Here is a 26,784-nt window from a genome sequence, read left to right as displayed (position 1 = left end):
GGACTTAAAGAGGAAATGAGTGGGACCTAACCAGAAGTTGTCATTGTAAACCTGAAATTCATATGGATTTATCAGAAGTTGGTATTTTTATTATATGTTTAAAAACTATTTACAGAACAGCCTCAGAACTGAGGTTTCTTTTTTTGATCATTTTTGATCTCAAGAGTAAGAAACTGAACACAGCAAGCCAAACGAGGATTTTCCTTTATCACAAGTACGGATATTGACACATACTCGAATCGTTAAAGTACATTATCTGTACCGGGTACTTGTTTCATCCAAGTATTCAGCTCAATTCAGCTTATAAATTACGGAAATCAGATTAAGTTTAGAAACTAATTTCAAACGGAGAAATTTGTCCTCCCATGTTACATTGAATTCATGAAGAAAACTTTGGACGAGACCTGCCAACTTCATCAACGTGTAGATGCTCAGCTCAGTGGCCTAGTGGTAGAGTGTCCGCGCTGAGACTGGGAGGTCGTGGGTTCAAACCCCGGCCGGGTCATACCAAAGACTATAAAAATGGGACCCATTGCCTCCCTGCTTGTCACTCAGCATCAGGGGTTGGAATTGGGGGGGTTAGATCACCACATGATTCCCGAGCGCGGCACCGCTACTGCTCACCGCTCCCTCAGGGGATGGGTCAAATGCGGAGAACAAATTTCACACACTCAGGTGTGTGACAATCAGTGGAACTTTAATCTTTAATCTTTAGAAGGAAGGGTGCATCTACTCATGGACATGGGGTTTGTGCTCCTGACAGTGCAAGATGTAAACATCAATGGTGTCCTTATCGGGCTAAGGTGTACCGTTAGCTAGCTCAGTAGTGCTAGCGGTAAGATAGCGGTAAATGCACATGTCCTTCTGTGCAGTAATACGGTTGGTGGGCGTAGTTCAGAAGAAAGAAAGAAGAAAAGGTCTGTGGATTATCTTAAGTGACAAGGTCATGATTTCTGGTAAGAGACATTGCTGTTGAGATTTTCAAATGTATGTTTTGGTGCTTGAAGCACCACAAACCGAGTGCTCTCTAGTCTCACTTTATTCGAGAGAAGGCCGACATCTCTACGGCCGAAATCTCCAACACTTTGCAACTCACACCAAGACTATCTGGACTGATAAACAGCACGACAGATTGATTTGGGGTGAACTGTCCCTTCAAGCTTATGTTCTGAAATGTCTATTTGGCATATGTTTGACAGTGATGTTACTGTAGATGCAGGTCATATTTATCATTTTGGTTAAAGGTCTGCAGCCTGATAAATAAATGTACTAAGACGTTACATGATATATTAAATAAAAAATCTAAGTATTTATTTATTTGTATGACAAGATAGATGGAGATATTTATACTTGCTGTGAAGATAGATTTCTACATGTTATGAGCAACAAGTGATTTATAAGTATACGAGAAATCAGAGATGAGAATCACAAGTTACCAGCAAAAAAAAAAAAAAAAACAACTAAAAATGACTGAATGAATAAATAATGTGTTCCTTGGATGACTGTATAGAAAGGAGACGACCTAAGTAAAGAAATAAGGAGAAGAATCCAAGGGTTTTCTGTGGTTCGCTGTGTTAAAAAATAATAAAACAGAAGAAACTGGAGAAGTTGGAAGATTTTTTCGGTGGGTTATGTGGATCTTGGCGTTTATGAATTGTGTATTTGAGTCAACACAGGCCGAGAAATTGTAGGAAATCCAAAGTTGTTGGCAGTCTGAGATAATAAAGATACAAGCACGCCTCATTTGTCAAATAACTTTTTTGTCCTTAGCTTCTTCAGATGTGGAAAGTTTTGCTCTTTAACCTTTCCCCGCCTGGATTTTTTTTTACAGCACTGTGAATGCAAACTTCTGATCACGAGCTTGTGTATACATAAATTTCCTCCTCATTCTTTACTTTGCTTCAAAACTTCCTCTCCGCTCGTTTCAAACAGAATGGAGCACCAAGGGGGGTTTGTGGAAAGAAAACAAACTGTGAAACTGTAACCTGTAGCCAAGGAAAACTAGCTGATGGGCTTTTTCTCCCCCCTCGCCTCGGCACAGAGTGTACTGACTGAGTTTACCTGACAGATATCAGTGCTCAACCACCAAGCTGCTTACAAACCTGCAGCTAAAGGCTCAAGGTGCTGCCACTGCTGCCCTCTGTCTGGATTTGGTATTTACAGTACAACTGCCCAAAAACTTCCCTCCCAAATCCCTTCTCTCTCACTCTCTGGACTTGTCTTTTCCTTTCTTCAACTCTCTTTCCCATAAATCCAACTCCTTCTCATCACATTTCTCTTCTCGTACCCTCCTTCCCTGCTTGTGAGTGCTCAGTAGTGAAAGGAGATATATAAAACATATGTTAGCTGCTCATAATCAAAATTTTCCCTTGCTCTCCCTTTCTCTAAGTGGACTGTTTCATAAGCGTACTGTTCTGCTCTTTTCCGAGGGCCTCCTGGGTGTGGGACCCGCTGACCTGCTGGGCCGAGTGTGCTGCCAAGTCTTTACCGTGAGAGAGCGAAGGGGAGCAGAGGGCAGGGCACAGAACGGCACCGTGCCATCAGACACTTTGCCAGCCTTGGCTGGAGTACCGATGTACTGACGGGAGGGAAAAGACTAACTGCAATTGTTCGACTCAAGTAGTTATAGATGTGAAAACACCCGAGAGGAAATGAGTAAGGAAAAGGGATTCTTTCACACCTGCTTTCCCTCCGTCAGCCCCAGCTCTCCCCGGTCTCCTGTCCCTGGCATTCCCCTCTAGACTCATCCACCTTCTCAACGGACTTCAGCACCTCTCCTACAGTCTTTAGCCCTGTCCAGTCCTGCTCCTTTTCCCTCTGTGTGCTTTCAGGGACTGAGCCTCCACCCTGCCCTTCTCCTCCTCCTCTCTGGCTGTAACCTACTTTCACCCAGCTCCAGCTCTCTCCCCACTCGCCTCAACTTCTGCACACTTCTCTGGCTAAAACCACGACCCTTTGCTTCAGGACTTAACCTCATCTCAGTCCTTTTCCAACATCCAGCTAGTGAATGTAAATACTCTTCTAACAGCAGTTTCAGTCCTCTGTAGAGGATCGAGTGAGGAGTAGATGTCTATGAATGAATCCAAATCCCAGGGCAGGGTATCAGTAGTCAGTACTTCAAAGGTCTCGACCAAAATAACTCAGTACCAAGTGGTATTGAAACTCCTCCAGTAAAATGATACCTGCATTTGATCCTTTTTGTACACAGATCTAGAAAAAAGAGACTGTTTCTACGGTTTTGCTTGCAGCCATTCTCCGCAAGTGTTTTTCAATTTAATGCTATGTGTGATTGGCCTATCACTGCAGCACCTACAACCCATACAGTCTGTGTTGTGGTGAAATCGAGTGTGATGTATTCGATGCAGTTTAGCCAAGCAGCAACCTCTGGGGCTGAAAAGCGAAACCAGTGCCTTAGTGCCTAAAAGTGCAGTTCCTTTAATGGCCACTTGAGGCTGGCCTTGAAAGCGAGTCAGTCCCCATAGACTCCTGTGTTAAAATGCCTAACTTTACAGAAGAAATAAACATGTTTACAGCCTGGTACAAAAAACAGTTTGGGTCACTATAGCCAATTATAACATTCGTGACATACAGATAGTGAATTTTTATATCACTCACATGGTTTACTTTCTATAAATGCTTAAAGGTATCTATATTTAAGGGCGGGGCTGCTTAAGTTACAGACTGTCTGTGAAGTGTCGCTACAGTCTACGAGTCAGATCCACTCCTTATTCCTCCACAGCTCCACCCTCTCATCCAAATATGGTCACTTTTGGTCAGTGGTGGACAAAGTACACAACTCTATTACTTGAGTCAAAGTAGAGATACTCCTGGTCATATATTACGTACTATTAGTCAAAGATGCTGAGTCAAATTATTACTTACTTGATTTTAACACTACAGAACCTAATGACTCTAAAACAACCCACTGGACGCACTACTTACCTTGACATGCTTTCTCACAGTGCATGCCCACTATACGTGACCAATTTGCCTTAACTCATGTCCACCCTGGACTGCTGGTCGCTTGTGGCTGCGCCAGACTGACTGTATTGAACTTTCAAACTGCCACGCCCTTCATCACCCTATCATCGTGTATAGCAGGAATGCACCATCAGGTTGGATGGCGTATTCTTGTAAGCCAAGATGAAGTTTGTGTGCAGTAAACGGAGCAAACACTTAAAATGATCACCTCAAAAACTTCAAACATGGACATGAGGTATGGCCGTAGGTGATCTGTTGGGGAATCTTCATCTCCGTCTGCTGTGTTTGCCATAGAGTGTGCCAGTAAACCCGGAACTCTGTTAGCGCTTTTAGCACTTCCAGTTCTCTCGTCTAAAAGTCAATACGTTTTTGAATGGGATTTTGGTAAAATGCCTCAAATAAGGTCTGTGGTTAACAAAAGCTTAAGCGAATTTCAGGTTTTGTTCTACGACATAAAACACGTCAGTAAATACCCTACTTGTGAATGTTGAAGCTTTTACGTGTTGTAAAAAAGGCAGTTGCTAACAAGTTGCTCAATACGACTACAAACCCTGTCGGGGACATTAAACGTCATCACCCCTGAACAGGCGAGAGTGCTGGCAGTCCGCCATTACAGCTTCTTATTTAGCTTAAACAGACCGATTTCCCCATTATACAATGTTTTTAAAATAAAGCGGCCGAAATCAATTGAAAGTTTAGTGGCGGTGACGTAAAGAGTCATGCGACCGTGGAGTAGCCATGTAGTCCTCTAAAGCCTAACGTTAGCTTTTTACTTCTTGCGATCACATTTAAGCTTCAAATGCGGTATGAAAGGTGTTCATATGTGAAGATTATCTCGCTGAACAAAACCTGTAAGTATCATAAACTTGTGTTAGCCACAGAGCTTATTTTCTGACATAATCCAAAACGCAATGCAAAAATCACATTCACTTTCTCTTCCGGGAACCAGAGCGATGCTAAACTTCCGGGTTTTGACGTCAGCCCTGGCACACTCTATTGTAACACCTCATAACAGAACACAAACGCCTCCTGATGACCTCTCCTCTCTACCTATCTCTACTGGTGAGCTGCCCAATCTAAGTTGTGCACGCATGAGGTAAAGGTATGCGAACACCACTTCAACAAACAAACACCACACAGAACTGCATGATCACAGTTGGATGTTTGCATTTTAGAAAAGGAAAAAAAAACCACCCTCCATTGACTTCAAGGCAAATGTAATGAGTAACTAGACCCTTTGTAGAAATTCTGTGGAGTAAAAAGTACAGTATGTGTCTTTATAATGTAGTGGGTTAAAGTAATGTGTTTCCAAAAAAACAAAAAAATACTCAAGTCAGGTACAGATACTAAAAAACTGTACGTAAGCTCAGCACTTAAGTAAACTACTTCATCACTGTCCGCCACTGCTTCTGGCTCTAAGAAACCAAGATGGTGAAGGATGAAATGTTGAAGTTGAGGCTTCAAAACGGAAACAAATGGCTGATGTCATGGTAGCTATATCCTGTTTTTTTTTTTTTTCCTTACAGTCTATAGGCCCGTTTCCACTGAAGAAGTTCCTGGTAGTATTTGGGGGGGCAGGAACTTTACAGGACGTCCTCTCGCTCTGCCCTCTCAACCGCCGTGTCTCCACTGTGCGGCGGAGTAGGAGGAAGGTTCCTGTAAAGTTACCGGGCTCTGGATGTGACGTAATCGCTGTGCGACCACTTTGACCGAGGCGACGCGGCAAAGAAACAAACAAAGAAGAACAACAACAAAGAAGAAAAAGCAGAAGTACAAAGCAGAAGTAAGAAGAAGAAAGCAGACATAAGAAAGACGATAATCAACATGGAAGGAGCTGAGGTGGTTGTTGGGTTTCTGGCGTGTTTCTTCATTTACATGGCGGTGGAAGCTATGAACGAGAGCTGCTGAGTTTTAAAAATGCCGGCTATTTTATCGCTTTCTGTAAACATCACATCCCGCCTTGAGTATATCCAATCAGCACCAAGTAAACCCAGGGGCCGATCTGAGTACCTACTCCGAGGCAGGAGGGGCTTGTTTAGCCCCTGTAAAAGTTCCGGAACTCTGTCCTTCGGGGGTGGTTCCTGCAGTGGAGACACGTACCAACGGCCCCGGCCCCGTAAAATTACCCCGAAGTTCCTGTGGTGGAAACGGGCCTTATGAGTTTGGCATGCTGAGATGCCACCAAAACATCCAAATGTTATTACAGGAGTAACAGTAATTACATCCCAGCCCTACCAAATCCAAAACTCATCATTTTGAAATTCCAGTATCGTGATATATCAGTCAAAGTTTCATTGTTATTGTACGTTCTTTTGGTGTATTTGACCACCACATTTAAATGTAAATACAGAGGTGTATAACTAATAGTAAGCCATCCACTATGGCTGGGTGCTGTTTGGAAGCTGTCAATACCAAGCCTTAAACAACACCTGTGTTTCTGTATCAAGACCAAAACAATCATTTTTTTATATATGTTGTACTGAGGAATATAAACACAACTCTCTACAGACCCTTTTCATTGTTATGGTAGAGAATTAGTCTTATATTTTCTGAAATATGTTATTCCCCCTCTAGCTGAGAGTTACATGAGATGATTGATACCACTCTCATGTGTGCCAAGTATGAAGCTAGAGCCAGGAGTCAATTTGCTTAGCATGAAGATGGTCCACTGGGTAAAAATCTAGCCTGTCCAAATGTCCTAGTTAACACATCATATCTCATTTTATGGTTTTGGGGGGGGGGGGGGGGGGGGGGGGGGGCATCAGACATTCCAATAAGTTGCTTGAAGCCAAGAGCTAAATAGTTTTTTGAGTTAACTCAATTTAGAAACAAGTGCAATATAGAAAATAATTTATTGCTACCTAATTTAATACACCCATTTTGTATTTTTATAATATATTTTTATTGCAGTGGTTTGTTTAAAGGCACTCCGTTGGTAGACTGGTGTAAGGACTTGCACTGACAAAATTCTCAAAAGCAGCCTCTGAGTCCAGCACCATCACAGACGCAGACACACCTCCATTGTACCTTTATTCTGATCTGAAAACCCCATACAAGCCAGAGAAGAAGAACAAGAAGAAGACATGTTTAGCTGTAAACTTACACTACCCAATCACCATGCCACACATTGCTTCGACATGTTGCACGCTGATTGGATGAGAGATGTGGGTGAAAGGGGGGTTTGGGGCGGCACTCAGGAGAGGAGTACAGAAATGGAGAAAGCTCACCAGTGCATTAGGGACAGCACGGTGCAATTCGTTCCATTGGCAGCACTTCAAAGAGGAAGAGGAGGGGGATAATCCACCCCAACATTAGCCCCCGGATTCTTCCACCACCAACATGCACACACACATACACACGTTTATTCACAAAAGCAGCAGGCTGGAGGGTTTGGTCGTGGGGTCTGATTGGGTTGGGGTCTAGGGATGACGGGGATGGAAGGATGGAGGGGATTTTTCAATTTGCCAGCAAATCAGAGATGATTGGAATACTCTCTCGTGCAAAGATACACACACACTCGCCTTGACACACACACGAATACAATGCCATACACACATACACACGTCCATCTCCACAGAGAAGACCTCACACTTGAACTCAGAGAGGGAAAAAAAAAACCTAAACGAAAAAACCAAGCAGAATATTTGCTCACAACACTGAATAGAGCCAAAATACAGTAATATGGGTTAAAAATATGGGTCAGCAATGAGACTCTGTTTCTTAAATCTGTGTGAGAAACTGAAGCAGATATCAGGAGGAAGAAAAGAGGAGATGAAAGAGGGGGAGTGCAGGGTGAAGGAAAGTGAAGGAGACAGAAGAAGAGAAAGAGAGCTTGTATATCGACAGCCACAAGCATCAGTAGTGGTGAGCTGTCAACACTCGCTCGGCCAATATGGGACCAACTGATGATCAATCCTCCTCATGGGAGACCTGCCAGCAGCAAACACAATCAATCCTCCTCTCTCTGTCAGACCTTCGAGCGATGTTAAAGAAGAACACTGCTCGATTCGAAGCAGCCTGAGATTCTACAACTTGTCGTCGTTCAGACAGCCTCCGAACGTGGTAACCATGTCGTCGCCCATTGATGACACAGTCCCCCTTGTGGGAGCCATCAGTAACAAGCATCACATTGTTTTGATCTGAGGTTGTAGCATCGCTTACGGACTCATAAGCCATACTTTGACGAAGCTTCAACACAATTATGTGATAGAGGATTCCTTCCAGCACAGACAAAATCCTGCTGGTAGCATTTTTGATACCCTGCGTATAATGGCTGAGAGAAAACGGACAAAACGCAAGTGTAAGATCTTTCAAAACATCTTCAGGATTTTGATAACACATTTAAAAAAATAGCCATAAATAAGAAGTATATTTAGAAGCACCTGCAGCGATTTGACAACACATTTGTGTCGTACAAAAACCCAAATACAGAAACTCTGAAAGTCAAACACAACAAATGTTTCCAGAGATAACACTTTAATTGGACATATACACCAGGATCTGTTGCAAAATTCACTCTTACAATATCTGCGAGCAGTGAAGTTCCTTCTTCTGGTTGCAGCCAACTATGCTCGAGTGGTCTGCGAAATTTCAAGACTTGCAAGACTGCAAGCAGGTGGAGGTTTATTAGAGCTCACAGCTTGATTAATGATAATTTAATCTTTACGTTATCTTTACATCATAAAGACATAAGTAGGATCAAATATACAGTGTTACAGGTAGAACTACAAGGGCACTTGGATAGCACAGACCTCCCAAATGTGGGTAGTGGGACAAATTGCTCCTTTAATGTTAGCCTGTTAGTGATTACAAGCATGTTTATCAGTTTCTAGAGTCCCCTGGAAACCTCTTTTGTGATGTGACTCATCCCTGCTGTGTTGTGTATACATATTACTGACTACTTAATTAACCATGTATAATTCCTACAGGTTTTACAGATGGATGAACAAGTGAATAAACAATCAGATCAATGCACACACAGCTGTTTTTGTGGTGCTTTACATACTGGCTGATTAACAGTAAATAAGCTGTTATTTCCTACTTAGTGTCTTCAAATGGTTTACCTTTTATTTATTGGATGAGTTAACCCGAGAGACCTGAAGTGGTATGGTCCACTTTTACAACACACAGACATCAATAAAAAAGTGGTCAGGAGGGAGAGGAGTTATGGAGTCTACAGATACACTGACTGGTCAGGAAGTTAGCCTGGCCTGCAACGATCAATACACCCTGACCACTGGAGACCACTGTGGTGTGGCTTCAGTTACACAAGTCTATAGGAAACAAACACCTCTGTAAAGTAATGTTTCCATCACAGATATTATTATATATCGAAAGTAGTTTGCACAGCTACAGACTCACAACTCCCTGTGCACCTACTGTACATAGTTGGGTCTTATTATTTTGTGGTGTGCACAACAAGAGGAAAACAGAGTGATGGCACGGTGAACTTTCAGTCTAGATCATGGATTGGATCAGCCACTTGTAAACTGTTAAAACCCACCTGTGTTCTGCTTTGTGGGAAATGATTTTCACTCCATCATTTCAAGTTAAGAGGTGAGAAATTGTTATCTAAAAGCTAAATTAACCCTGTGGGATGCTGGGTGACACACGCTGATCCACTAGTCTAATCAGAACTCTTTTCGGCCTCTCAACTGGTATTACCAGCTGAGGCTAAATGGGAAAACCAACGAGCAATTAAAATATGTCACCCAATTATTTCCTGTGTTTGTATGTTATTATTTTAGTTTGTTAGAGAATAATGGGTCATTTGGTTGATATGCAGCCACCTAATTGCCAAAAGGTTGTCCCACTGTGAGCCAAATTAAATCAATGAAGCTGAACCAAACCAAGGCGAGCCAACTGCACCGTATCAAATCACATGCCAAGGAAATGAAGGAAAAAAGTATTTAGGACACCAGATGATTTGGTTTATCTTACAGACTGCTGAAAGAAAATACATTAAAACTGGTTGTTAAGGGGATTTGTGGAGGAAACTTTTTCAACATGGATTCTTTCTGGTAGATTTAGTATCAGAAAGTAAGCAAATACCATACAGTGTTTCTTAGATTGTGGTATTGATATAAAACATTTGTCCAAACATGAGAAACAGCATAGCAGTCTAGCCGCCTGTCCTTGGCAGGCCAGAGTTAACTGTATCCCCCTAAACTCAGGTTGCAGTAGATGTTTGGCTGTGGGCGGCCTGCTGTCATTCAGATTCTGTTGGGTAGATTGCAGGGTCAGAAAGAGGTTTTGAGAGCACCGCTGCAGAGAATGCCAATCAACTATCAGAGCACGGCGAACATGAGCCTGAAGTGAGGTTATGGGCATGGGCGCAACCAATCCGAGAAACCAAGCAAGGAAATTTACATAGTGGTTAGCATTCAGCTGCCAAGTCTGAGCTATGATACTGAAGGCAGTGGGGGAATACTTCACCATTCTGACTGACCTCAAAACTGTTGTACTACTGCAGTTCAGGTTTACACTGAACTGTAGTAAGCATGTATTAAATACCTGATACTGGTGATTACAGTAATCATTTCTGCCTAATCACAGCTCCAGAGAGCAGACTGCAAGTAGCAAAAAAGAACAGATGTTTCTCTAAAAGGCAGGAATAAAATGAAGTATAGTAGTATAAAGATTGAAACACAGCAAACAGCCAAGACAGCCCAACAATATCCAGAACATTTTGGGGTAAATGTCATCCACCCTTGGAATGGGAAACTCTTTAAGTCTATATATAAAAAGAAGAAGTTAACTTCATCATTTGATGGGCAATACAGAAAATGTTTCCAGCCATCCAGCCTTCTTCAGTGGCACACTGATGATTGGACAAACAGCCAAAAATGTTGTGCATTGCCAGACAAATGATCAAGCAAATTTATTGAATGATACATTTCTGTGTGCAACCCTCTCCTTTTTATAAATGGATATATACATCTAGTGTAAGGCATCTGTCAGTGCAGTGGCAACCCTAAACATAGCAACTCTCCAACACTGCTATGTCTACAGAGGTCTGTGTCTTCTCCATGGCCTCCCTGAACTTTTGTTTCCAAGACCACAGAAGCTGCTGTCCATCTGGCCTGCCAATAACTGTTTGCTATTTCCAGAGTTTTCTGAACTCACAAAGCCTAAAAGGCCTCCTTCTTTAGCTTCCTTCACCTCCACCAGCCGCTTCTTTGGTTGCCACCACAAGTCTGGCCTCAAGTCCCAGCAGCTGCTCCACAAGGGAGGCTTTGAACACAACCCACTTAGACTTCCTGTTTCCAACCTTCACACAGATGCAGGTATACTTCATCTGCAGGGTTTGAGCTGAAGACCTCAGAGACAGGGGCCTCAAACAAATGTCTCTAATTCACTGTAACTGCACATTTATCAGTACTGTCTGGCAGCAACCCCTCATCACCAGATCCACCCTAACTCACCAACAGATGGAGACCAATTAACAGCTAGTGTCTGAGACATATATATTCAAAGATTTGAGGATACAACTACATAACTGATCACTGCTCTTTGGCGAAAGGTGTTCTGTTACCTTGCTCACACACACACAGAGTCTCATTCCCATGGCGTCAAATACAGCAGCTTGGTCAGTGTACAAGGTAACCCACAGCATCTATATGAGACCCACCAGGCTTTCAGCTAACTCCAATGTAATCTCATCTGCAGCAATGACGTAGTGTTAAAAGCAAGAAAGTCCACTAAGGGTTGGAGGGAGAGTAGGTGGATGGGTCACACAAACACAGAACTTTCACCCAAGAGTCCACCGTTTGTGTCCCATGTCAAACCCAAGGTCAGTGTTAAGTATGTAATGTAGTTACAGTATCGTGTCCCTTACGTCACATGACATACCACGCGTGACATACTCATCAACATACTTTAAGAAATTTTAACTCCAAAAACAACTCAATTTTTAACCTCCAAAACTGATGCTAGAGGGGCACCTAGAGTATTATAGTCTGAAACATGAGGCCACTGATGAAGCTGCCATATTTGACGAGTTGGGAGTGAGAATGTGTTGTGCCTGGAGGAAGTCAGAGAGAGGCCACTTGTCCGACAGTGCTGAAAAATAGAGCATGCCTGAACATTGTGGACAGTCCATAATTACCACAGAAACTTAATGCTAAACACCACCTGGGTTAAGATCTGGTACACTGTTCCTTCTATTACCTCAGTGTTGACGTCTTTCCGCAGAACTACAGATTTCCTTGGCAATATCCTTTCTAAGACTCTCCTGCAGACTACAAATAAAAATACCTTCCTCTATGACATGCAGTTGCACAAATATTAGCATATTTCTCTCTGGGGAACACAGTGGTGCTCAGCAAGGGGCTCATGAGATGGAACCCCGAGAAAAGAGAAAGAATTCGGTCCCAACTCTATCTAGCTTGTGCCACTCCACGCTACTCTACTGGTAACTTTCCACATCCCAGGGGATATGCATAAGCAATTTCTGTGCTCTGTGTCACCTGAGACTGAATTTAAAGTTTCTGTGTCCCAAAGACAGAAGCACACAAACCCAAACACACCTAATGAAAAAGTCCTCTAAGCTGCCTGGCTTTTACATATAGCGAATTAACTGTCACAGTGAACACAGATCACAGGGAAAACCAATGAATTCTGTGTGGTGGGTGGATTTTCACTTCAATTTTCAACACTGGGCTATCATTCATTCACTCATTATATCATCCAGCCATTTCATTATGCCTTCATCCTTCAGGCTATTCATTCATTTAGCATTAATATTCATGAAAGCAAAAATCAACTTTATATGATACTGTCAATGATCTTTTTAATTAACATTCTGAGAAATGTAAATTACCCCTTAAATATCATCAACACTGACTGGATCGAGCACTGAGCATGCATATGCCCACATGTGCAAACACACACACACACACACACACACACACACATACGCACACATTCTGAAAAATTACCTCCAGTCTGAATAATGCACTGCGCAATGCAACAGGTTTCACTGGCTTCATACCAAACAAACACACATATCTCCTACTCACCCTCTCCAGGTCTTGTCGCAGGTGTGTGAAGAGTTTGAGGCGTCTGTAGAGGACGTCTTGCTCCTGCTGGGCCAGGTTGTCCACCTCGTCCCTCTTTAAGGTCACCAGAGGTCGATTAAAGTTGGCCTTCCTCTTCATCTTCCAGAACTGATATAAGAAGTCCACCTGAGTGGAGAGACAAAATATTCCCCCTTTTTTAAGATGACAATGTTCTAATGAAAGTCAGCAGATTGAAACATCAATTGCTTCAAATGAAACAGCAAAGAAAATCATTTGCACACTTGAATATTTTACAATGAGTGAAACTGCATTTGAAAAACAGCCTTGAATGTGCACCATCTCATGATTCCATTAAAACAGGCTACTGAGTTTTTATCCCCTACGTATGAAAAGCTGTTTGCTTACAGCTGTAGTCTTCCTTTATGGTGAAAAAAGCTTTTGCCTGCAGCCACAAACATGTTTGGAAAGCAAAGGCCAGTTAATCACAGCAAGCTCTAAACAAAAGCCCGTGATTTATCAGACGGTTTACCTGTGAATAGGGAGCACTTTATTTGATGCACTAGAGCCGGCACTCTAAATGCAACCCATCAATACCACATCTGATTACATTTAATTAATTGCAGAGTCTTCATCTCAGCTGATTCATGATTAACCGCATATTATACTGGCTAAAGATCAGAATGGAAAGACCTTATCAAGTTCTTATTTATCATCATTTTAGATTTTATGACATTTCAAACCTACATGGAAAAAATTATAAAGCGCTCCACAGATTTGTTTAGTTTTGTCAGACCATGCAAAATTCTCCAGCCAATCACAAGAGGCTTGAGCTACTTACTGGACAGAAATGGAACTTTCCATCTGCGTCGCTGTCACAGTTTTTGCATACTTGTTGCCTGCTAGCATGGACAAGTGTGTCTATTCTGATTCGTCTGATCAGAAAGCTATGTGTCAGCCCTGTCTGCGTGCTTTCTACTTATGCTTTATTTATACCCGACTCACTGTCTGGAGGAGTGAGTTATTTCTGGTGCATATGGAGGTGCATATATTACACTGAATGACAAGTGCACATCATTTCTCATCATTTCATATGAAAAATCCAAGTGTTTCACTTCAATTGCTAACGCACCTGGGAGACGGGCAGCGCCAAGTTTTCAGCCACCTCAATGGGGTCCACCAGTTGGTAAAACTCATCCTCCAGCTCCTGCAGCTTCTGTTTCCTCTGGCTCACTTTCTCCCTCTCCAGCTGGTCCCGCTCAGCTCTCTCTGATGTCGACACCGAAATCGGGTACAATACCGACCTCTGCTCCGGGTCACCGCTGTTGTTTGGCTGGTGCTGTTGGTCCGGCCGGAGCTCAGAACTGGCGCCGGTGGTGGCCCAGTCGGGTCTGGCTGTGCTGTGTGCTCCGTTGGTGGTGGAAGTGGTTGTGTGGTTGCCGTTGCTCACACTGGTCAAACTGGAGAAGTTGTTGTTGGTTGCACTGCTGTTGCTTGCGGTGCAGCTGTGCTCCAGGCAGAAGGACTTGAAGCGCACTTCGTCGTTCTCTGCCAGGATGGTCCTCATCTCCAGGCCGTGGTCGAAGGCGCACGTCACATGGAAGGCCACGATACAGGAGGGCATGGAGCACTGGGAGGGGGAGAAAGAGAGTAAGTAGTGTTAAGCACAGAGACAGAAGGGATACAAGGAATAAGGGATGAGAAGGAAGCAGGGAGGGATGTGGGGAGCCAAATAAGAGATGTAGCTCAGGTATTATGGCAGCAGAAGAGAAAGAAGAAAGAATGGAAGGTGGAACAGAGAAAGAGAAATCCCATTTGAGTGTTAATTGTATCTGTGTTCATTAAAAAACAAGCAGATTGAAATGCTTGATAGAAAACAAACTGCTTTTGTTATTATCTTAGAGCGACTTCCCTCTTACTCTCTCTCTCTCTCTTTCTGAGGAACACATGGATGTAAACACACACAAACACACACAATTTTTTCTTCAATTTCTCAGACACTTTGTCACAGCTATTTGTTTTAAAGTGTCATTTTCGGTCCATTTCTTGTGTTATCAAGGTTCCAATACAAGTGCAGCAAAGCAGAAAGACAAGCCAAGTCACAACAAACACGGTTCCCCCATTTCTGCTGACATTTCGGTAACTTGGGATGTGTGTGTGTGCAGTTGTGTGTGTGTGTATCTCAGTGCTATCCATTACAGGTCATACTAAGAGGCAGCCTCCCACTGAGTCCCTCCAGGCATGGTGTGATTTTGTGTGTGTGAGAGCCCTTGCGGCTGTGTGTTGTTGTCGCTGTGTGCATGTATGTGCACATTTGTGTGTGTGTTTGTGTGTCTGTGTGTGTGTGCGTGTGCAGGTCGGCGCTTGTACTTTTCAGAGGAGTTCAGCATCAGCAGGATGGTGACTCTCTTCACTGTGTTGCATCTGAGCGTGGTGACAAAAACCTGACTGATCCTAGTGACTCCACCGTCTGGAGAACAACTTCTGTCTAACGTTTCGACAAACAACCTTTCCTCCCTCGTCTCTGTCTCGACTGCTTTCTGCAACTAGAAGATTTTTATTCAAAAAGCAAAATATAGCAGCTCTTTGGTAACATTGAAGCTCTTACAAAAAATGCTTAAAAGAGGCAACAGGCTTTTAGTTGATTTAACACAGAAATAATAGGCAGGGAAGTTATCTAGTTATCTACTTATACTTAGGGCGTCCACCAAAGCATTACTTCCCGTTGAAAATGCCAAACGCTTCTCAGGGAAAAGCCCAGCTTTGGGGCACTTTGGAGGCACAATGTTTTTTCAGCAGAGATGCTTTGATTGCATCTGGTTGCTATGACACGGAATATCCTGCGGAAATAAAAAAAAAGTTGCCACAAGGTGCTTGCTCTAGCCCTTGCTCTGGATGATGGGAAGGCTGAAGCTCATAGTGAGAGAGGGTGGACCTGCCAGTTTATATGGGTTTATGAGAGAAAACATATATTAATATATATACACAGTATATCAGCATAGTTCTTTTCCACTGTTGTTGTTCTGCACTTGTACATGTAAGATGTGATGGATGGTCTTCATGGTATTCGTCCCTCCTCCACTGTGATTGAATGGCTGGGTAAAAAGTGACAGAACCCCGCTTTACTCATAGATGATGCTATAGACATTTTTTAGGCGCTGTTCTTCTTTGAGTTAGCTCCTAACTGCCACCAACTACTTTTTAAATCTCTCGCAGTGGGTCGCATGCATGACACATCGTCAAAACCTCATTCTCGTGCTGCTGAGAGTTCCTAAGAAGTCTATCTGTACTTGTTTTTGTTTTTAAATTTGTTTAAGAATGACAATAAAATGCAGCACAAATTAATTTAAGTTTCAGTGTCTATAGTTTAGTTTTAATGTTGCCCACTGTCCCTCTTGTGACTCTTCTGCGTCTCTCTGTTCCTCTTTTTTGATTCACTATTGAGGCTAATTTTTGCATTCGGAGGAAAATCAGAGACATCTTGCTTGAACCACAACTTACATAATTTATATGACTAATATAACATGAATCTATGCAAGACCCCAAACAGCCTTGCAGAAGACCCCCTGTCTACTTTATCTTTTAGCGTGAGTACTCATGTTTACCCCCCACCAGTGCTGCTGGCCTGATCTACAACACAGTTGTCAATATGAAAACCGTCAGTGGTGTAAAATAGGCTGAGAGTCCCTGCTGTAGTATATTTAGAGTAGATAGATATATGTAGCTTTTGGAATTATTAATGTAGTTTTTCCAATACATTGAGCACTTCACACAAAAACCATTCTCTGCATTACAGTAGAGTGGAGGCAAATATTTCAGGGACAGACTCTCAACACTTGGGCAAGAATAAGACATGTCTGCACAGCTGCATAACATTGGAAGTAAGTGAAAACAATTTTGTTTTGGTTTGTAATTTGGCTGACCTGACCCTTTGAAGACACAGTGAAATGAACATTTTTGATGACTCATCTTGAACTTGGGAGCAGCTTGCTCCCAAGTTCTGGTGCTAGCTTCCCCCACCCATCATATAAAACCACATCTGACTGTTAGCTTGCTGTAGCTTGCAGAGCAATATCATAGTGGGAGGTGAGTGTTTAGATTTTAGCCAGAAAAAAATGCTTATATTTCCAAAGCATGCAGCTGAGGTGTAATTTTGTCACTTTATCCTTATTCCCCTTATCTTCAACACAGGAAAGGGAGGCGTGTGTGGAGGTAAACAGTCCTCTGCAGCTCAAAAGACTCCATGATTCCAACTTTGGTTTCACTTTGACTGCTCTCACAATGTTTAGCCTCTCTTAGTATTAATTAATTTATGTCATTTGTTTCTTTTATAGGTGAAATTTGATGTCTCACCTATCTAATCTGATGAACACTTCGATATTCAACCTTCAAATGCTGTTAACTCTTGTATTTTGTGGCTTTAAAATACACTTCAAGGAGCAAACTGCCATGAATCCATTAAATCGCTGAGTAAACAAAGTCAGTGATGGAGGAGCAGAAGGCATGATCCAATAATCACATATCACCACAATTAATACATCATCATCTTAGTGGAGTTACAGTCTGCACTTTAGACCCGTTTTATTAGTGACTTCCCCAAATGTCAGATTGAGCCCGCTGCAGCTGCTCTCACTTATTTGGTGTCAAAAGGCGAAAGGTTGAACACAGCGGGGAGCCGGCTGGATGTGTTGTTTGGTGCGGGCCGAGTCATCGCAAAAAATACTCATCTGGCCTTTTCAACTGCACCTGCTCAGTTCTGGCAGGGAATGAGGTTTTTATCATTGCCCACGCTGAGTGAGTACTTTTAGGTGTTTATGAATACCAGCATGTTTATCTTCAACCTTTTTGCATAAGGTAGCCAGGAAAAAAGATATTAATCATATCTGATTTAACCATATCATATATATCACACTGCTGAAAGTGACATTTTGGATGTAAGTGAAAGTTATATTCCTTTAATGTACCTCATCTACCAACAACAGACTTTCCTCTCTGCATTCACGATAGGGCTGGGAAAATATGCTCATCTCCCAATTTGATACTATCATGATACTTAAGTGCCGATACGATATGTATTGTGATTCTTAAGTATTGTGATTCTACAAGTATTGCAATTTGATTAGTGTGATTTTTGTTAACTTTTTAAACACTAGACCACTGGAAAAAGTTAAATCCTAAACTTCTAGAGACTGTGTACAATGAGACATACTTCCAAAAAGAATTCACATCTCTTGTCAGTCAGGCTCTGACTTTTCTTTCAGCAGCATCATATACTGCATAGAGAAGTGGCAAATAACCTAATCACTGTTTTATGGTTTTATTAACAATTTTAGTCCAGTTAGGCACTTTGTGATGTGTAAAAGGTGCTATATTCAATAAACTTTACTTAAGTACAGTAGTAAAATGTACATTACATGTGCAACCCGAATTCCCCCCAAAAATGGGATCCTGTGTAAAATGTAAATAAAAATAGAATGCAATGATTTGCAGATTGTTCAAACTTTTTTTTTGTCAATTTGATGCCCACAAAAAAAATCCAAAATAGCTGGGACGGGCAGCTAAAGATTAAAGGGATAGTGCACCCAAAAATGAAAATTCAGCCATTATCTACTCACCCATATGCCGAGGGAGGCTCAGGTGAAGTTTTAGAGTCCTCACATCCCTTGCGGAGATCCCATGGGAGAGGAGGTAGCAACACAACTCCACCTAATGGAGGCTGACTGCGCCCCAGATTAAAACGTCATAATACATAATACATAATTGAAACCACAAAGTATCTCCATACTGCTCGTCCGTAGTGATCCAAGTGTGCTGAAGCCCCGACATAAAAAGTTGTTTGGAAAAACGTCACTTGAACTCTGTTTTTAGCCTCATTGTAGCCTGCAGCTCTGACTGCCTCTCTGTGCACCGTGCTCACATGTGTGCGCTTGCGTGAGACCGTGAGACATGGGCACCGTGTTCATGTGTGTTCATGTGCTTATGCTGGTCTCGCGGGCAAGCACGCACACGTGAGCGCGGTGGTGCACAGAGAGGCAGTCAGAGCTGCAGGCTACAATGAGGCTAAAAACAGAGTTCAAGTGACGTTTTTCAAAACAACTTTTTATGTCGGGGCTTCAGGACACTTGGATCACTACGGACGAGCAGTATGGAGATATTTTGTGGTTTCAATTATGTGTTTTGGACGTTTTAATTTGGGGCGCCGTCAGCCTCCATTAGGTGGAGTTGTGTTGCTACCCCTTCTCCCCTTGGATCTCCGCAAGTGATGTGAGGACTCTAAACTCTTCACCTGAGCCTCCATCGGCATATGGGTGAGTAGATAATGGGTGAATTTTCATTTTTGGGTGCACTATCCCTTTAAGAAAGTTGTGGAATGCTCAAAACCACCTGTTTGGAACACTCCACAGGTAAACAGATTAAATACGGTAGTAACAGATTATGGTATCATTAATGGGTATAAAGGAGCATCCTCCAAGCTCCGACCTCATCTGAGATGGACTGACATAAAGTGGAAAGTGTGCTGTGGTCTGATGAGTACACATTTCAAATTCATTTTGGAAATCATGGACGTCCTGTCCTCCAGACAAAAGAGGAAAAGGACCATCCAAAATGTTACCAGTGTAAAGTTCAAAGCGAGTATCTGCGATGGTATGGTGGTGTCTTAGTGCATATGGCATCATGGTTAACTTCCTTATCTGTGAAGGCACCATGATTGCTGAAAGGTTTATACCAGTTTAATTATGGGAAAGAATAACACTTTCAAACCTTTCAAATTCAGAATGAGTGTATATTCAGTTAGAATATTAAATAACTTTGGTCTTTGTAATGTAATTTAGACATTTAAAAATTGTAATAAACCCCAGAAAAAGACGTTAAAAGAAAAATCCTGTTACTTTAATTGACTTAACATTCATATTCTTGACTTCTATTATTTTTTTCCAATGCTCCTATGCTGCTCTCTTAAAGCATTACAGTACTTTGATCATTTTCATTCATCGTTATTTCAATTACCTTTGATTTTAGACACAGAAGCATCTGAAACATTTTTAATCTGTCTCAAAACAAACACAACACCTGAGACCATTACTTCCCACACACATCTGGTCAGCAATTCTAGATAATTAAGAGGAGGCCACTGACTTGACACGAGCTTATGGACAGCAGCAGTTTCTATGATTTTTTTTAATCTACTTTAAATATCTTGTTTGGCAGAATTTAAGAACTTAAACTAGCATGCCTTGGGGTGAGACATTCATCATTCATTTCTAACCCTGCCAAGTGAAGAAATCCTGATGAAATCATGGATTTTTAAACCTACAGTATATGAGTGCCAATATCCACCACGCAGTTTTGATCCTTGGATGGTGAGAGAGAGCCTGACACCTGAGGAATATTGATGATTTGTTCAGCTATATTTTTATCTATTCATTTTCAACCTTTGATTTTCCTTAAAACATTTCATGCTCTGTGGGGAATTTAAGCCCACATGGACTATATTTTTACCCCCCTCAGACATTGATTTGTCTGAATTTAAGCCTTTCATGTGGTGTCCTACATGGTGTCGGCCTACCCTAATAACAGTGTGGCAAAAGTACAATCAGCTGAGATAAATCTTTGACTTTAAGGGGAGAACAGAGGGTTACAATGTAAAGATTGGACTCCTTGACATCCAGGTTTCTTCTTTTATTCCCCCTTTTATGGTTGTTGAAATCATCTTCATCATATGACAGTACTACTTACTTTATGTATTGTCATCTTGTTCCAGCTTTTCACTAAAGCTATATAATGTTTATACTTAATGATAAACATTAAAGGGATGTTTTGAAGTGGGATTGTATGAGGTACTTATACATAGTCAGTGTATTACCTACAAAATGTGGAGGTCTATGCTCTCGTCAAAGACACCAAACTCCATTGTGGAAAATGGTAATTTAAAGGGGAAGTTCCGTTTTTTACAACCTGGACCTTATTTCAGGCATTAAATACGGTTGTTTACTCACCCAGATAAGTTTGGTGTCATTTGGAGTCCTTCAGAAGATATTTAGATCCGCGAGAGCCGCGTACATCCATATAGTGGGAATGATCAGGGCACCGACAATGAGGCTCTAAATAACACATTATCTGCCGCAAAACTCGTTCATTTCACCAATAAGTTTTTATGAATCACTAGAGTTGCTTGTCATCATCATCCGGGTCATTTATACTGACCTACTAACCTCTGACCTGGATGATGTCATCCAGGTGCGCGCACGGCTCTCTTTACAACTGGAATTTGCTACTATTAGTTTTTTGAAACATGGCTGAATATTCTAGCGATTCATAAAAACATATTGGTGAAATGAACAAGTTTCGTGGCAGATAATATGTTATTTAGAGCCTCATTGTCAGTGCCCCGATCATTCCCACTATATGGATGTACGCGGCTCTCCCGGATCAAATATCTTCTGAAGGACTCCAAATGACACCAAACTTATCTGGGTGAGTAAACAACCGTATTTAATGCCAGAAATAAGGTCCAGGTTGTAAAAAACGGAACTTTCCCTTTAAGCTTGCTGAGCATGGGCGCTGCTTATGTACTGCTGCCTCGAATAGTTAGTTAGTTAGTTTGTGTAATTGAATGTGGTGAATCCGAACTACCCCTTTTAAATGCCAAAGTCGTGCAATAACACAAACAAATTCACTGATCGAGGCAGCAGTACACCAGCAGCTTCTGTGTTCAGTGATGTTAAATTACAGTTTTTTTCAATGGATTCTGGCTTTTAGGGGAGTGATATAATGGCTTCAGTTCCCCATTGGAAATCAGTCTGATAGCAAGGTAAAGCGGTGAAAAACTTCTAAGCATAGCACACACTTAAACTGATGTGGATTTTTTTTTAGGCAGGACTTTTTTAAGGTAACTAAAATACATTTTGCTGCTGCTCACGTCCACAGCAGTACGTGGCTTGCTTTCAATTTGGGACTCCTGCCTGCCTGGGTCATGCCAACCGCCATCGACTGTATGTAATACAGTCACTATGAATAAGAACTTTATACAACACCACTTCAGAATATCCAAGCTATCCCTTTAAACTTAAGAACCCACATTTTTAAGGCTGCACCATTTAATTAAATGGAAATATTCTAGATGTTTCCCCCAAAATTCAGCCTGACTTATTTGATATTTTTGGAAACTCTGGGATCTCCACTAGACTTGAACAAAAAGCATTGTCTTTTGTTGCACAGCAAGATTAGCCTAATAACTGTAGTTTTAGATGCAATATTCACCTGCTGTACCTATAGCATGACTACAGGCATTAAAAATCTACATGGCTGCCAAATTCTTCTGAAATCTGTGAAGAACACAAACTAACCGTGAAGCAAAAGTACTTTCTTAATTAGCAGATTGTGTCACCCTATCACTGACTCTGAGCTTTAACAAATACAGCACAGGTTTGACTGGCTGACCTTTCCAGTCCACCTTCCTTTAATAGCGCACTAATTAGGAGTCTCATTAGACTTGGGAAACTTGCCAATTATACAGCAAGTCATTAAATACAAAATATTTAGGTCTGAACACTGTGAAACACCCGACAATCATTATGGGAGGAACTGTCAGTACATGAAAAGAGACTCAACAAGGCGTCATTAGACGAAAGAAAGTTTGTTACCACCAAATTACCAAAAGATGAAATTACCAAAGACTTGAAGTATCGTAGAGCAACAAGGCTCATACTATCAAAAGTGGTCTGGAAGAAAATCAAGACTGATGACACATTTGTGTTATTCTCTCAGACTCTCAAACTGATTTCTTATTTCATACTCTTCCCTACATTACGAGCCTTCACAGGACTCTTGCTACTCATGGTGCCATGCAGCGCTGCGTCTTTACCTCGTGTATGAGGTGGCAGCTCATCAGTGAGTGTGTTTGTACAGCCACCTGCCTCTAGCCATGGAAACAGGAGAGAGACACTCTCTCCCTGCGGGCAATTCTGGCCCAAGGACTCGCTGTTAATCTAAAGCATCAATACTGTGACAGCAAACACTCTCATCACTGCACAAACAAGCATCTGGACACACTCCTGGGTACACACCTTCATATACATCCAGCACCCGTGTGTATACAACGAGTGTAGTGCTTTAGGAATCCAGTTCACCTTGAGGGCACTTTAAAAGCTGAATGGTCCACAAGCTAATAGCAGTAAAGTGGGTTAGTGTTAGTGTGTCAGCAGGGGGGTTTGTTTGCGTACTCAGCAGCATGTTAAAGAGGTGCCCAGTTCAAACAGATCCACCCGCACCCAGCGGGGGGCTAAGAACTTTGATGATCAGTGTCATTGAGAGACATTTTATGTGAGAGAGTGTGTGTGCTATGTTTGTACTTTAAAACTATTCCAAAAGAGCAATGCTGTGCTTGTGTGTATATGTGAGTATAACTCTTTGTGTGGATGTGCCTGTAAGGCTTTATTTCAGAATGTACACCCCATCTTTCTGTTTGTCAGGATGACTGGGTCTGATATTGATGATAATATTGAACTTCACACACAATTAAAACTTTCTCCAATTTTCTTTCAAGCTTGTTTTCCTTCCAAAGCCACCTCCAGATGATGCAGTGAGTGCATGCAGATGGCATCAGGATTGGAATAATAAGAAGAGGAAGAAGAAGAAAGAAGGAGGATGAGGAGAAATGACATGTGCAGCGCATCTGTTTGGCTGTAAATAGCGGAGGGCAGCTGTCAGACCGAAATGCAAACATGACAATATCATGCCCAACATGCATGAGAAGCAGAGTACAGAAAATAATATAAGTACTACATTCCTTTTCTACAGAATAAGACTGTGATATTATCAATATTTGGACATTTATTTATTAACTGGTTTTAATCTATCTTAAAGGGAAAGGGACAGTTCAGATATTCTCACCACTTAGCAACTCGCACCAAAAAATTCTGCATCGATAAATAGTTCTACAGGTAAGAGGTAAAATATGTATTTTTGATTTTGAGGTGAACTGTCCCTTTAAGGTTATGGTTAAAGTGTCAGTAGGGGACTAAATGTTTTTTAAGATAAGTTTTTAAACCACTTAATTCATACCAGAACTTAACTAGATGTTTGAGTGCTGCTCATGTTATTTTCATTTGTTTAATTTTGTTTTTTACTGAGGTCACTTCATAACAAACTTAGGGCAGGACAAATGCAGTGATGAGCGTTTATCGTACGTACCTGTATGCAGGTTCCTGTGTGTTCTCGACACAGGCTGCAGGACAGAGCCCAGCGGCTGGCGGGGATGTGGGACACCTTGGTAATGGGCTCCATCTTCTCTGGACAGCCTATACTCACCTACAGGGAGCAGGCAGGAACACATACAGTTTATCTGACACCAACACAAAGCATTATTTGTAATAAAAGTATCAATTTATCAATACATATGGATTCTGAATATTGGAAAAGATTTCAATACTCATTTTCCCTTGTATCAATACACCAGTAAAAGCTGCGCTTTTTCGCTCAGACTTATTGTTAATGTTTACTACAGTTTATCTGCTGTTCTCTGTAGGGATGCACCGAATATATTCGGTTACCGAATATATTCGGCCGAATATTGCAAAAAAAAACACACATTCGGTGGAATAAGTGAAAAGCAAGGCCGAATAATAGCGGCGTGTTTTGATAACGCAATCAAACAGCATGCAGTAATGGACGGAGTAAAATGTCGGCAGTGTGGCGATATTTTACTCCGTCTGTCACTGTACTCGCATTTGGGACTAAAAATAGTTTTGTGCGGGCAAAATAAATCATTCAGCACGCTGTGTGAGTACAGATTTCAACCAGCAGCAGAAACGAAAGGCAAATCCCGCCGGTTGTGGGTTGAACGGGGGTCACAGACACAGACAGGAATGTATTCCTGTCAAATACGGCAGTGCATGATAACGGCTTACCAGCGACGAAGAAGTCCGGCTCCAGGTGAATAACTTGTTGTCATGACTGCCCAAAAGTACCTGAACAGCCGAGCCGTGGCGGCACACAGTATGTGGCGTGTCAGAGGAGAAACGAGCCGTTCACATTTCTCTCTTTGTGGCAGGTAACGGTCCACAAACCTCACCGCACTTTAGGGACTGTTATTAACTTATCAGGGGAGGAGGGTAGCTGGTTGATTTTTATTTTATTTATTTATTTTATTTTGATTCCCCCTATGTTAATCACTCATTGATGCTGTTTTTGAAGTATGAATAAGTCAATAAGTAATTTATTCCACTGAAATATCATTGATGTATTATAGAAAAGTGATTTATCTTTTTATAAATGACAAAAGGCACATCTGCCTCATTTTTGCTGTGGTATCGTGATACTACTCAGAACCGTGATACTTTCACTGGTATCGTACCGTGGGTCCCAATTTTGGTACCGTGACAACACTAATCTGGAGGGGGTTCATCTGCAAAAACTAATGAAAAACTAAAAAACGGCATTCGGTATTCGGTATTTTGGTGCATCCCTAGTTCTCTGCTACTAACCAAGTAAAGAAATGTCATCTTTATCGTCCTGTAGCCTTAATATAGTTATCTTTAAAAAAATGTTTTAACTATGCCCTCAGTGTCAGTTTTTCCCCATATTATTAGAAACCAATATATTTTTTAAGGTATTGTATCACAGTTAGAAATTCCAATATAATGACAACACTATAATCAACATTGTGCAAAGATAATCATATTTATTGTCATCATAATAATTTAATTTTAATTTTAATATTTATTAGTGCTGAAATGATAAGCTGATACATTTCCATCAACAGGAAATTTATTGTCACAAATGTTGAGAATTTATTCTATTGACTCATGTTTTTAATCAAAATGACAAACACATTCAGGTCCAAGCTTTTCAAATGTGACGATTTGCAGCTTTTTTTTTTTTTGGTTTTGTATCAAGAATTTTTTTTTAAAATTGAATATCTTTGGCTTTTGGACTGTTGATTGGAAAAATTAACCGATTTGAAGACAACGTCTTGGGCTTTGAGAAATCAGTGACGGGTATTTTCATCAATTTGTAGCACAAACAATTAATTGATAAATTCAAAATAAGTAGTTGTGTTGGCTTGTAGCAGAGTTATATCATTAATACAAATATGTTAACAATTACCAGCTGGAGATCATGCTTCACCCATCTTTTAATACAACACAAAATCTCTGGTTTATCTACGGTCATCATTTTATAAAATGATCACAACTGTCACCAAACCTTCCACTGCATGATAATAATCAACTCGTTGTAGCTTGAATAATAATTTCTTCAGTGTCTTCCAATTTCAAAAGCCAAGATGTCAAATTAGAAAGTCTGTTCTTGGACTCAAAGCAGGGACACCTGTGCTCCTTGGAAAAACATGATTGTAAAGCCCAGTGTGACTCACTCTCTCTGAGCGGTCTATTCAGAACGGCTTTGGCCCCAAACCCCTCTCCACCAAATACAACCAAAAAGTCATTGACCTGTGCCAACCAGCCATGCAGAATAGAGTGGAGAGCACTCATCACCAGAGTACCATTTCTTCCTTCCTTCCTCCGCTGCCTGTTTCTTTCCAAAAACCATTCCACCTCTTTCACATTCACTTATTCTCATATTTGCGGCATTGCCCTCTTTCCTTGTCCTTCACGCTTGCATTAACAAGCTGACGACTGATTTCCGCGGGTCGTGCCCCTCCTTCTCTCCGTCCGCTCGTCCTTGTATCCGTATTTTCTTTTCCTCCGCTCGTCTGCTCATCCAGAGCCCGAGCACACGGCCTCGGCTCTTTCTGTTATTATTGATGTCTTTTGTACAGCACACT

General features: G+C 41.5%; 1 protein-coding gene across 4 annotated transcripts in view; it reads right to left on the bottom strand.

The window, feature by feature from the left end:
* jade2 (jade family PHD finger 2) overlaps positions 1 to 26,784 on the bottom strand; it is a 257,626-nt gene that overhangs the window by 72,283 nt on the left and 158,559 nt on the right. For all 4 annotated transcript variants that reach the window (XM_078172613.1, XM_078172612.1, XM_033640720.2 and 1 more), the window contains exons 8-10: positions 24,192 to 24,308; positions 14,131 to 14,628; positions 13,002 to 13,166 (exon numbers count right to left, since the gene is read on the bottom strand). In XM_078172613.1, the coding sequence (XP_078028739.1) occupies positions 13,002 to 13,166; positions 14,131 to 14,628; positions 24,192 to 24,308 (780 nt within the window). The remainder of the gene's footprint in view (positions 1 to 13,001; positions 13,167 to 14,130; positions 14,629 to 24,191; positions 24,309 to 26,784) is intronic.

Source organism: Epinephelus lanceolatus, chromosome 11 (assembly GCF_041903045.1).
Source record: "Epinephelus lanceolatus isolate andai-2023 chromosome 11, ASM4190304v1, whole genome shotgun sequence".
NCBI lineage: Eukaryota > Metazoa > Chordata > Actinopteri > Perciformes > Serranidae > Epinephelus > Epinephelus lanceolatus.
Note: the sequence above shows the minus strand (reverse complement) of the source record. Positions and strands in the feature narration are given on the sequence as shown.